This window comes from Punica granatum, chromosome 8, assembly GCF_007655135.1.
Source record: "Punica granatum isolate Tunisia-2019 chromosome 8, ASM765513v2, whole genome shotgun sequence".
In the NCBI taxonomy this organism is placed as follows: Eukaryota; Viridiplantae; Streptophyta; class Magnoliopsida; order Myrtales; family Lythraceae; genus Punica; species Punica granatum.
In genome coordinates, this window is record NC_045134.1 from 11,562,248 (window position 1) to 11,573,735 (window position 11,488).

General features: G+C 41.3%; 1 protein-coding gene and 1 pseudogene across 1 annotated transcript; one reads left to right on the forward strand and one right to left on the reverse strand.

Annotated features, from left to right (window-relative positions):
- On the forward strand, window positions 1-3,582 carry LOC116216068. Its single transcript, XM_031551986.1, has 4 exons — window positions 1-212; window positions 350-465; window positions 1,923-2,327; window positions 3,271-3,582. Exons 1-4 carry the CDS (start codon window positions 59-61, stop codon window positions 3,334-3,336), a joined length of 741 nt encoding a protein of 246 aa, XP_031407846.1. The 5' UTR covers window positions 1-58; the 3' UTR covers window positions 3,337-3,582.
- A 4,688-nt stretch (window positions 3,583-8,270) lies between these two features.
- LOC116189628 lies at window positions 8,271-10,057 on the reverse strand (annotated as a pseudogene).
- Between the last annotated feature and the right edge of the window lie 1,431 nt (window positions 10,058-11,488).

Consider the following 11,488-nt stretch of genomic DNA (forward strand, 5'->3'; position numbering starts at 1 on the left):
GCGGTATCCTATATCAGTCATATACCTTTTCCCCCTCGAGCAAACAGAGAGACGGTCAATGGAGGAAAAGAAGAAGATGTCACAGCTGCAGATGATAGCCCTCCTCCTCTCTGCACTCTCTCTGTTCTTCCATGGAGCTCACTCCTCCACAGTCGTAGTTGACGGGACCTCCGAGTGGAAGAACCCCATCGTTCATGTCGGAGACGTCGTCGGTGAGTCCCGGCCCAACAACATTTTCGACAGCTTCCTAAGTTTTTCCCTTTATGCTTTGTTTGTGTACATGGGGATCAGACATGACTGATTGCTCTGTTTTTGCTCTGTTTTGCGTGTGTGTGGTTGTTCGGGGCAGTGTTCAGGCACAAGCAGGGCAATGCTCTGTACATTTTCCAGAACCGGAGAGCCTTCGACCTCTGCAACTTCACTCAGGCTTCTCTCCTCACCAAACCCTCCTCCTCCTCTTACACGGTACACATCCCTCTCCCTCTCTCCAATTTTTAAAAATTAAAATTTATTGTTGTTCTAACATAATATCAAAAGAAAAGAAAAAGGATAAAATGCCGGTAAAATCACCGTGTTTGGCTTTTTTTATAGATAAAATCATATGTTTAAAATTTGATTTTAAAAATCACAATGTTACGTTCTGCTCCCATTTAGTGACCACAAATGTCTGCCGTCGACCTCAAAACGTAATGTTGCGAGTTTTAAAATTAAAATTTGGTTTTATTTGGAAAAAACTTTGTAATTTTACCGAATGCATGTTTTTTTATATTTTTTCTTTTATGAAAAAAATAGCTTGAAAAATCAATTACTTTCATGAAATTTATTGATTTATCAATTTTTTAAAAAAATTTAGCCTGAAAAATCACAACTTTTACCTCCATTTTCATGATCTACCAATCAATTAATTAGGCCGTTAAACTGCTGACGTGGTTGTTATCGGCGTTGATATGGCAGATGGTTGCCTATATGGATGGCATACCGCAAACTTTTTAGCCGAAAAAATTACATAGTTTGCCTTTTTTTTTTCTCTCATCTACCAAAATATGAATAACATTTCCCTCTTCTACAGAAATATCAACTACTTTGAAAAATCACATAGTTTGCTTATGTGTCCTCATCTATCAAAATATGGTTTTTTTTTCAAAAATCACATCTATCAAAATATAACTTTTTTGAATAATTATAATTTGAATTTGAACTTGTGTCCAACAAGTTGAACTATGCTAAAATTTTATAGATGTTGGTGTGCACAAGTTCTGTTGGAATAGTTATTTTGGCATGTTTATTGTTTTTGCAGTATAATATGTTTAAGTTCTTATACTACTTAATGAGATAACAAATATGGACATTTTTTTTATTTGCAAATTACAAATTTGTAACTGTTTTAACACTTATTTACTATTAAAATTTATTGTAACATTCAAATCAACATACATATATATAAATCCATAATTTAAACTTATAATCATTCAAAGAAGTCATATTTTGATAGATGTTATTTTTGAAAGAAGTTATATTTTGGTAGATGAAGGAACAAAAGCAGACTATGTGATTTTTTAAGCTTATTGGTACTTTGGTAAATGAGAAAAAATTTATTGATATTTTAGTATATTAGGGAAAAAAAGCAAACTATGTGATTTTTTTGGTTAAAAAGTTGTGGCATGCCATCCACGTGGGTTTTTAGCCACATCAGCACCGTTAACGGTCACGTTAGTAGTTTTGACGGTCCAATTAACGAATTGATAGATCAGAAAAACGGAGGCAAACGTAGTAATTTTTTAGGCCAAAATTCAAAAAATTGGTATATGGAGAAATTTCATTTTCAGGTTATTTTCCCTTTTTTTTATATGGTTTGAGGTGGATAATAAATTATTTTCATTATTTGCTAAAATTTCTGATTTTTGTTGTTTGGAACTTGGAAGTGGCATCCTTCGCGCCCGGGCTTCTTCTACTTCAGCTTCAGCAACGGCTCTGCAGCCACATGTCAGCAGCCAGCCCAGAAGCTTGCCGTAGAGGTCAATTCGGCCCCGCCATCCCCGGAGATACTCATCATGCCGCCAGTGTCACCCCCACAGGCGGCTCCTGAACCTGCATCTGGTGGGGTAATAGCTTCCTCGCCGGCGTTCCCCTGGCCATTCCGTCCGCACCAAGAGCTCTCCCCTAGCCCCACCCCTGAAGCGAACTCTCCGACCATGGAGCCGTCTGTTGTGCCCAATAAGGCTGATGGGATTCCTTTCATCAACAGTAACCCGGCAGTTCCTCTGCCTACCGGAGAGGTGGACTCCGCCACCATACAGCCTCAGCCCACGTCCGGGCATGAAGGGCAGGTAATGAGCGTTCTTCTTTTTGCCATCTGTTCTCAGTTTTATTTAGCAACTTTTAGATAATTGTCTCGTAAGCATCGATAAAATACAAGAAATGCTGAGATACCTAACAGTCTTTGGCTATATTCAGATTCAAAAATTGCAGGGGCTGAATAATTGAGATAGTGAAACCTGAAACATTCAAATGCTTTTGTCTGTGGTCATTTGGGATGTGAAATAAAGTCTCACCATGCGTGTCTCTCTCTGGCTTGGTCTGTTTTCTTGTGGTCTATTCCTTTTTCTTTTTTTTTTTTTTTTTTTTTTCCTTTTCCTTTATCCTGTCGTAAGGAGGCCTGTACTAAATAGGAAATAAAGCAAAATAGAGACACATAAATCCCACTTATGAGAATTAAACTTAACTCACTGTTCTAAGACCCCTTTCTCTACTTGCTGTCTTCTTTTATATCAAGGTGGTCCACACGAACCATTTTATCTCAAGCTAGTTTCAGGCAAGAACCCAGCACGTGAGCATATATAGCTAGGCTTTCTCCTGTAATATGAGATTTCAAATTGTCTAAATATGAAACTAGCAAACTGCCGTCAACAACTAATAATCTTGAGCTGAACTAAACTCGAGCTATGCTCGAGATTTAAGTATTAATCATTGGAACTTTCTGAGCATATTGAGCACAAGTCAGTCACACATGAGATGACTGCAAAGCTGAAGCATGAAAATTGACGCCCAATCAACCCAACCCAAGCTTCAAGCTCGACTAGGTTGATACGTGCCCTTACGGACAAAAGAACAGCTACACAAAGTAAAAGGGAGAAAAGGGAAAGTGCCCAAAGTGTAGCATTCTACTGATTTGCTTGTGATAAGGTGCTTTACCTGAGCTGTAAAATGTTTTTTGAGAGGGGGTGGGGTCCTAGATTGAGATTCATCATGTTCCCATCCTTGTGATTGCAGGTAATGGCGGGGCCGCTCCAGCTTCGAATGGCTCTGCTTTGGGCAGTCATGGTGATGATGCCATGAGGAAAAAGATCAAGTGGGAGTTTGCAGGTTAGTCTCTTTGTAAAGAATTAGAGTAGGCCAATCATAAAAGCATAAAAAAAAAAAAAGAGGGATCCGTAGGTTAATCAGTGAGGGGATAGAGGATTGCGTTAATTGGGGGTCTAAAGTAGCTTTGGAGCGGATGATGATTGGGATTGTATTGTATTGGGATGCTGCTTGGCCCTAACCTTTTGTGAATCATTCTGGGCTTTTGTTCTTGCGGTGCAATCATTCTTGCCTCTCTCCCTTTCCCTTTTACTTTTCTCTTTCCAATCTATGTCTTTGCCCTTTTTTCTCTTTTCCAAATTGGGGGTCACGGGAATGTCTTAACATAAATGATCAGAGTGCTGTGCATCCTCGTGCCAAACAGTTACTGGATTGGATCGTCAGCGCCCGGTTTCTGGAACGTGTCATTAGTAGGAGAGTCGAGCATCGGATTTAAATGCTCCGATTCTCAGAAACAGAGAAAATAAAAGTTCCATTCAGAAATTTGTCATCACATGGGGCGGGATTTAATCAGCTAAAGGGACAAACGGAAGCTCTTGGCCCGGTCGTAAGCTCACTTTGCCATACATATGCCAGTTCTCCAAGGAATCTATTGAGCGAGAGAAAATGTCATCACGTAGGCAATGCGCACCTGCTGCTGATGCAAACAGCAGTTAGCTTACCAGTAATACGTACGTCGGTGAACTACTATGTGATTGCGCGATTGACTGATATGATCTGCCAGCATGCCTACCGCGGGGTTTAAGGGGCTTGTCAGGCTACTTCCAAGATCTTTCGAGATGCTAAATAAGGATCGATGACATTTTTATCGCTGTTCAAACACTTCTACTTGGTACTCATTTACTATTACACAGATTCTCTATGCTACTATACGACATCTCATGATTGCATTCTATTTATGACAACATTCTCATACTTTGTCACTGACATACCACACTCTAATGCATCTACTCTGAGCTACTATTTAATAATATCACTAGAGATCAGGCACACAATGTAGTTGTCTAATTTTCTGAAGATTCCTAGGAGTTCTCATCGCAACATGTCTAATTTTTCCTAGATTAAAATCAGCCTATCTGAACAATGAGTTTTGACTCTGCTCGTTGATTTTTCTGATAGCCCGATCCCTGGATTCCAATCATACGGGGATTGAGACCGCACACACTCGAATCCAACTTTGTCCCTCGCAGTCTGGGCCTACATTTGATTTACCTATGGTACAAAAAGTAGATAGTCACGCAACTCATTCAACGCATAATATTCGTTATCTGTGCTCCAAAGAATGTCTTGATATCTGGCTTGGTATTTTGCATATATATTTCGAACCTTGTGAGAGGAGCATCATTACAAGTAAACTTGGGGAAGAATAAAATCCGGCCCTAAATATGCATGTGGCTGGTTTATGTGTACATTCTATGGTGGCAATTTAGAAGATGATACCTACATGGAGCAACCTCTAGCATTTGTTCTGCGGGACAAGATCCATTTGATGGTGAAATATTCTCTCCTGAAGATAAGTTCAGATATTTTGGATCAAAGAGCGTTTCTATGTATCCATGTTGGTGTACCGTATGCATCATGAGGGACGAAGAATATGCTCTTGCTTATATATGCTGCCCTGGAAAGACTGATATCGTTCTCACAGCGATAATGAGTTGGGCAGCTCACAGCTTGAGGCCCATCGATGGTTAGATCGTATATGATGGGCCTGTGAAGTACTATCTCGGAATTGAAATTGTTCGTAATAAACGTGGCATCTACCTATACTAGAGGAAGTATGTGTTCAGTATCTGAATACATACACATACATATAATAACATGAAAGCGACCTTACACAGACATAAAGCTTCCTCTCAAACTTTGTCACTCCTTAACAGTTGTGTACCGAAAATTGCAGGTCAACTAATCTGCACATTGATTGCCCAGCACAAAACAGAGAATTCCTTCAAAAGGCGATAATATAAGATTAACAATGTGTGGACATCTCAATAGAGTACCAAAACACCCGACTTACGACAGGATCAGATTATGGAATCTTTAGTCTAAGGTTGAAAACACGGAAACTTAATGAAACCTTATTGGATATACTTGTTTGTGGTCTGGTATCCTTTCGAGCTACAGCCAATGGGATCTCGACCTGCAACTTTGAATCAGGACTCGTACTGCAAAAGTTAGAGGGTCTCTTAATTATAAGACGAAGTTGAGCTGTGCCTGTGTGGAAGAGGTCGACATTGAAATTGAAATAGAAAGATCGGGACCTAGTCTAATCGTTATCTTGTCTCATTCTTCATAGACGAGTTGAATTTTGAGATGGTTTTGGAAATGTTCTTTTCTATATCTAAAATCCTTTTTTTTTTTTATGTAGAAGATAAATCCATATCTAAATTCATTTGGAAAGAATTTTTCCCTCCAAAATTTGAGATAGGATGTTTGCCTTCAAATTAACCCATAGGGTTTTCCTTTTTATTTTTTGGTGAAAGAAATTAGTCTCTAAGCCTTACGTAAAATTTGCGAACAGAAATTTCGTCTTAGTTCCATTAAAGTTACAGATAGACTTAATCCTACCCCATTTCCATCCCCAACTGACAATATTCTTGTGCATAGTAGTGATATATGTCGGTTGGCGAGCAATTGTACTGATGAAATTGACAACTATTTTTTAGCAAATGGTAATTGAGGATGCTTCCGTTGGACCGATAAATATGCACATAGGTGGTTTGTGTATACATTCTTAGGTGGCAGTGTAGAGGATGATACCTTAAAGGAACAACCTCTGGCATTTCTTCTGCAGGACAAGCTCCATTCCCCGGTAAAAATTCTCTCCTCAAGATAAGTTCAGAAATTTCAATATCGTTCTCTCAGTGATAATGAGTTGGGCATCTCCCAACTTGAGGCCCATCAATGGTTAGATCGTATATAATGGACCTGTGGAGTACTATATCGGGATTGAGATTGTTCGTAATAAACCTGGCATCTACCTATATCAGAGGAGAAGTGTGTGTTCAATATCCTAATACATACGTATACATATATTAAACATGAAAGTGACGTTACATGGACAAAGTTTCCTCCCCAACCATGTCACTCCCTTAACGGTTTATGTCCTGAAAATTGCAAGTTAACTTATCTGCCATTGATTGCCCAACACAAAACAGAGAATTCCTTCAAAAGGTGATAATAAGGTTAACAATGTGTGGACATGTTAACAGAGTACAGGACAACCCGACTTAGTACCGGATCAGATTATGGAATCGTTAGTCCAAGGCTGAAACCACGGTAACTTAATGAAACATTATTGAATATGCTTGTTAGTGGTCTGAGATCCTTCCAAGCTACAGCCAGAGAGATCTTGACCTGCAACTTCAAATCTGAACTTGTACTGCAAAAGTTAGATGGTCCCTTAATTATAAGATGAAGTTGAGCTGTGCCCGTGTCCAAGAGGGTGACATTGAAAACAAAATAGATCGGCCGGGACTTGGTCTAATTGTTATCCTGTCTCATTCTTCAGTAGACGAGTTTAATTATGCAAGAGGGCCAGATGAGCTGGAACTGGAAAGAAACCAGAGCGGTCCATATTCGCAAGTGTTTGGTTAGAGTCGGAAGATATCTATATTTCCTGCTTCTTGTGGATGTTCATGAAATTTCCTCTCTCTTAAGTCTGTTAAATTTCAAAAGCTTATAATCCTTTGATGCATCTTAAACCCGTAAAATTTCCTCTAGATCAACAAATAATTTCTTCAATCGGGTTACCTCAATCAAGTGCATACGAGTTTGGAACCGATCAAGGCACGAGTCAGATTTCCATGGACTGGTAAATGAAGTCTACGCTTCTCTTTGAACCAACCAATCTTTACACATGAAGATGTTAAGAGATAAGATCAGCATTAAGAGGAAAAAGACAGAAGTAGCTTTTTTGCATTAAAGAGGAGAATTAATTGCCATGACAGCTAACGAGTAGTTGTTATGAAGGGAGGGCCATTGCTCTGACAACCCATTGTCAGTTTTCAATGGTGAAGGGAGGAGAGAGGCCCATGCTCCCATTAATTTCTTGATGATAGCTCACCAAACGGACCTATTCCAATAGTTTTCTTGATTAGGAATGCCGAGTTTTCTATTAGGGTGGAAGCTGGCACGAGCTTATCTCATCGGTCGGACCAGACTGACTAGACCGATCCGATGCATGAACATATTTGACTTTGACTCCACCATGTTCTAGAACGTTTTCTCCCATGTTTGAAGGGGGTGAAGGTTTGACAATCGCAAGGGGATAATAATAAGATATTGAAAGACCCTGATGCAGGGTCAAACAGAGCTTATTAGAAAAATATAGGGAGTGGGGGCCCACACCCGTATTGGCTTCTTTCTTGGGCCCCACCAACCCACCGATGGCACTGCATGCCCGCCTTGGCTGGCTGCAGAACAAATACTAACCCCATGTGAGGAATTCCACGGAGGAGGAAGCAGTCAAAGTCAAACAAAAGGAAAATTCTGGGGGATGGCATGAAAGGGTCAAAGTCAAACTGAATCCCTGAGCTTAATTTAAGGGGAAAAAATGCTCGACGGACTTTACCACCATATTCCCAACAGTCCAACACGACTGGTGAATTATTGTAATTTGAGAAGTCAATAAGATATTACTCCTTTTCGAATATAAATCAGTCAGGATTCTTTAAGGAAATCGTGATCAAGAAATTTTGTGCCCAGCGAGAAGCCGGCATTGAAGATCATCTGTCCCCGAAATAGGGTCACAGTTTTTAACTTGGAAGGATGAACTTGAGATGGACTCTCATTGTGGACAATGCTTACTACACATGGGAGCAGAACAGGACATAAAGAATTATAGTAAAACCCTGCTGAAATGTTTGTTATTCAAATATCTGTCAGATTTGTCAGACAAAGAACTAACAATCTAAAGGGTAACACAAAATTTATTTACTGCATATTCACTCAAAATTTGATGAGAACATCATCTTTGCAAATATGGACCAGACAGACCAGTTTAACAAAAATTAGATAAGAGTATCAAGATACAATAGAGTCTTAAGAAATTCGATTTTACAGCTGCAATAGCAAGCATCACCGGACCTATGAAGGTCCGTCCAATATTCTAAATCGATTTTCTTTACTCTGCATGAATTTCGGGGCGGATTCTTTACAAGCTAGTCCATCTGCTGACCCTTTTATTTCAGTTCTGCAAGCCTCAACAGGGGACATTCTTCTCAGTTACAACACCAAAGTCTTGCAGACTTTGCAGGTTTCATTCATGACTGTTTGCTCTTCCCATGTAATCGAGCCCCTCGGCTCGGCTCCGGACAATCCGATGGAAGACCCTCCCTAACTTGCCGCTCCAGTGGGTCCAAACCTTCCTTCACGGAATCAAACACTTGAACCACTTCCTGGATTCTCTGCCTCACCTCCCCTTCCTCTCCTCAGTCAATGGGAATTGAACTGAATCCACCATCTCGCTCATCATTCTCGAGCACTTTTCAACCTGATAAATCTCCCTCAGCAGCCCACAGGCATTTTTCCGTTCCCTTTTCTTGGACTCTTCCACGATCCTGTCGTGGAGCGAAAGCACCGGGGCAGCCCATGTGTACTGCCTCGGGATAGAGAAATGGGCTTGCAGACCGCGGTCCTGGCACGGGATTGCAGCCACCAGGGCCCACATTACAAACAGGAGGACTGAGGCCATCGTGAAGACGGCCACAGAAAGACCATTCGTTGCCACAATTTCATTCCCTTTCGGGCGGAGAGATTATTCCCTATGGCCTGAATCTGCTTGGCAGCAGACCAAGACCTCGATACGCTCCAAGAGAGCGACCTGAAATGACCCACCGACCGATGATCCCTGGATGAATTGTTGTTCCGCCCAAAGGAACGGTTCCTGTGAGCCACAGTGGAACCAGAATCCTTCTCGTCGAGCATTGCAATGGCTAAATCAATCAGGGCCTTCTTCGCTCGGCGGAATTGGCCCTCCCCCAAATTCCTCTGATTTTCCAACGCGCACAAAACAATCTCCAACAGCTTCTGCCACTGCCTGATCCGTTCAATCCCATCCCTTATCGCATTACACACGTCGAGGGCCTTCACAGTCCTCTCATTGAACTCCGCAATCAACCGGTCAATCGGGGGCGATGACGGACACCAGGGCCGGTTATTGAACATCGCCCTGATCCGCCGAGAGAGGAACCTCGAGCAGAGGACGCGTCGAGGAGCCCGACCCACGAGAGGGAGAGCAGCTCGTCGGGGCCGGCAGAGGAGAGGTCGAGGAACCGTTCCGTAACCTGGCGCTGGAACGCCTCAAGCTCGACCTCGAGGCCAGTGGCCTCGTGGGCGGACCCGCCTTCCATCGAGTGGGCAGCCACCTGATCGCGCCGGAGGCTGAGGATCGAACGGCCGATGTGCGAGCCCTGGTAATCCGTCGCGGGCATTATCAAATGAAATCGCAATCAAGAACCCCCAACTGGCCACAACCCCTCGAATTCCCACAACCGGCCGCCCCAAATTCAAGAACTCAAGAATGGAAAAAAAAATCCAACCCCACGAATCAAAATTAATACGATTCGAGGTCCAATTCTGCGGATTGAGTAATACCCTGATCTCGAAACTGGGTAACGAAGATACTCTAGAGAGAGAGAAAGGATCGAGGCTAGAGAGAGAGGGGGGGGGGGGGCAGATGTTGGGGGGTGATTGTGTCGGAACCCTAACGGAAGGAGAGGATTTTATTGGGGGAATTTGGACCGCGTCTTCTCTCTGGTGGTTGGAAAGGGAAAGGTCTGAACTCCGAGGGGGGGAAGAGAGAGAATTGAAAAATATTTTTCTTTTTTCTTTTTTACCCTAATTAGAAAAAAAATAGTTGAAAAATGGAAATTGCTCAAATTTAAAATTTTGGGCAGTAAAAATTAACGAGGGGGAAAGAGAAGAAGCCCTTTGCATGACACGCAGCTCACACGCAGCTCACACGCCTAAAGCATTAAATGCCGCCATCTCAGATATCTCCCGGTGTTCGCTAAAGCGGATCATGTCTCAAATCTCAGCCGTTAATTTAGAATACATGGTACTGTTGTAGGGGATGTTTTTCATGTTTGAGGTTTCTCACTTTTTCGACCTACTAAAAAATAAAATTCTCTCAACCCTACATTATTCTTACTTGTCAAACACATTTTCGTTAACTAGAAATTAAAAATATTTTACTTTGCATGTTAGAAATGTTGTTTTTGTTTTATTTTTTAAAATGATTGCATGATAAACATTCTCTACTCTATAAGAATGCATTTAGGGCGAGGTTAATGAGGCACGCCCATAAAACTTGAATTCTTGTTAAACCTTTGTTATATACTTAATTTCGGATAATTCAAGTCAAGGCGGAGATTTGTTGAGTGTGGCTCGAATTCTGAACACAGAGATCCGTGGACTCATTGAACGAGTAGCATTGGTCGAGGCTACAGTATAACAAACAGCCAACTGTCATTGGACGTAGGAAGGAGATAGACCCCACGAGTAGTCGACTAGTAGCGGCGCATGCAGTCAAACTTCAGAGAGGTGCAAATCCTGAGTGCGATCTGGCGTAATCAGAATCAGATGGGTCAGTCATTTATTTCCTTATCCGATTGATTTCTTTCCCAGTGGTACAATCAGCCGATTTCATTTCCCATTTTTCTTGAATCAACTCTCTTCCTTTAGTTAGGCCATATCTTGAGTATATTGTATTTTAGGATATTTCAGATAGAGAGAATATTGGGATTTCTATGTTGAGAGTTTATTCGAGTCCTCTAATATCAATAGAGATCATTCATGTAAAGGTGCGAGGGAGCACCTACGATGTTGAGAGTGATTTGCCAGTTTAAGAGGCTATTTGTGGGTTAGAGTTTGACTCTTTTGGTTTCATGCCTTGTTCGCTCACTGGTACTCTCCATGGTTTAAGTCACCGTCAAATGTCATTTGCCCGTAAATGTTTCCTTCAAACGTTTTCACTACGTTTGAGGGTTTTACCACATATATCTTGTATGTGTATTCTTCTATATTTCGCATTATCTTCTTTGATATTGAGTAGGTCACATCAGTTTTCATGAAATTGCCTATATTCAACTTAGATCCTAATTGTTTCAAATCTTGCATAGCATTTAAA

Coding starts and splice junctions, on each gene's coding strand:
- LOC116216068 (XM_031551986.1), top strand. CDS start 59: ATGGAGGAAAAGAAGAAGATGTCACAGCTGCAGATGATAGCCCTCCTC. Junction 213..349: donor TCATGTCGGAGACGTCGTCG/GTGAGTCCCGGC, acceptor TGTTCGGGGCAG/TGTTCAGGCACAAGCAGGGC. Junction 466..1,922: donor CCTCCTCCTCCTCTTACACG/GTACACATCCCT, acceptor GGAACTTGGAAG/TGGCATCCTTCGCGCCCGGG.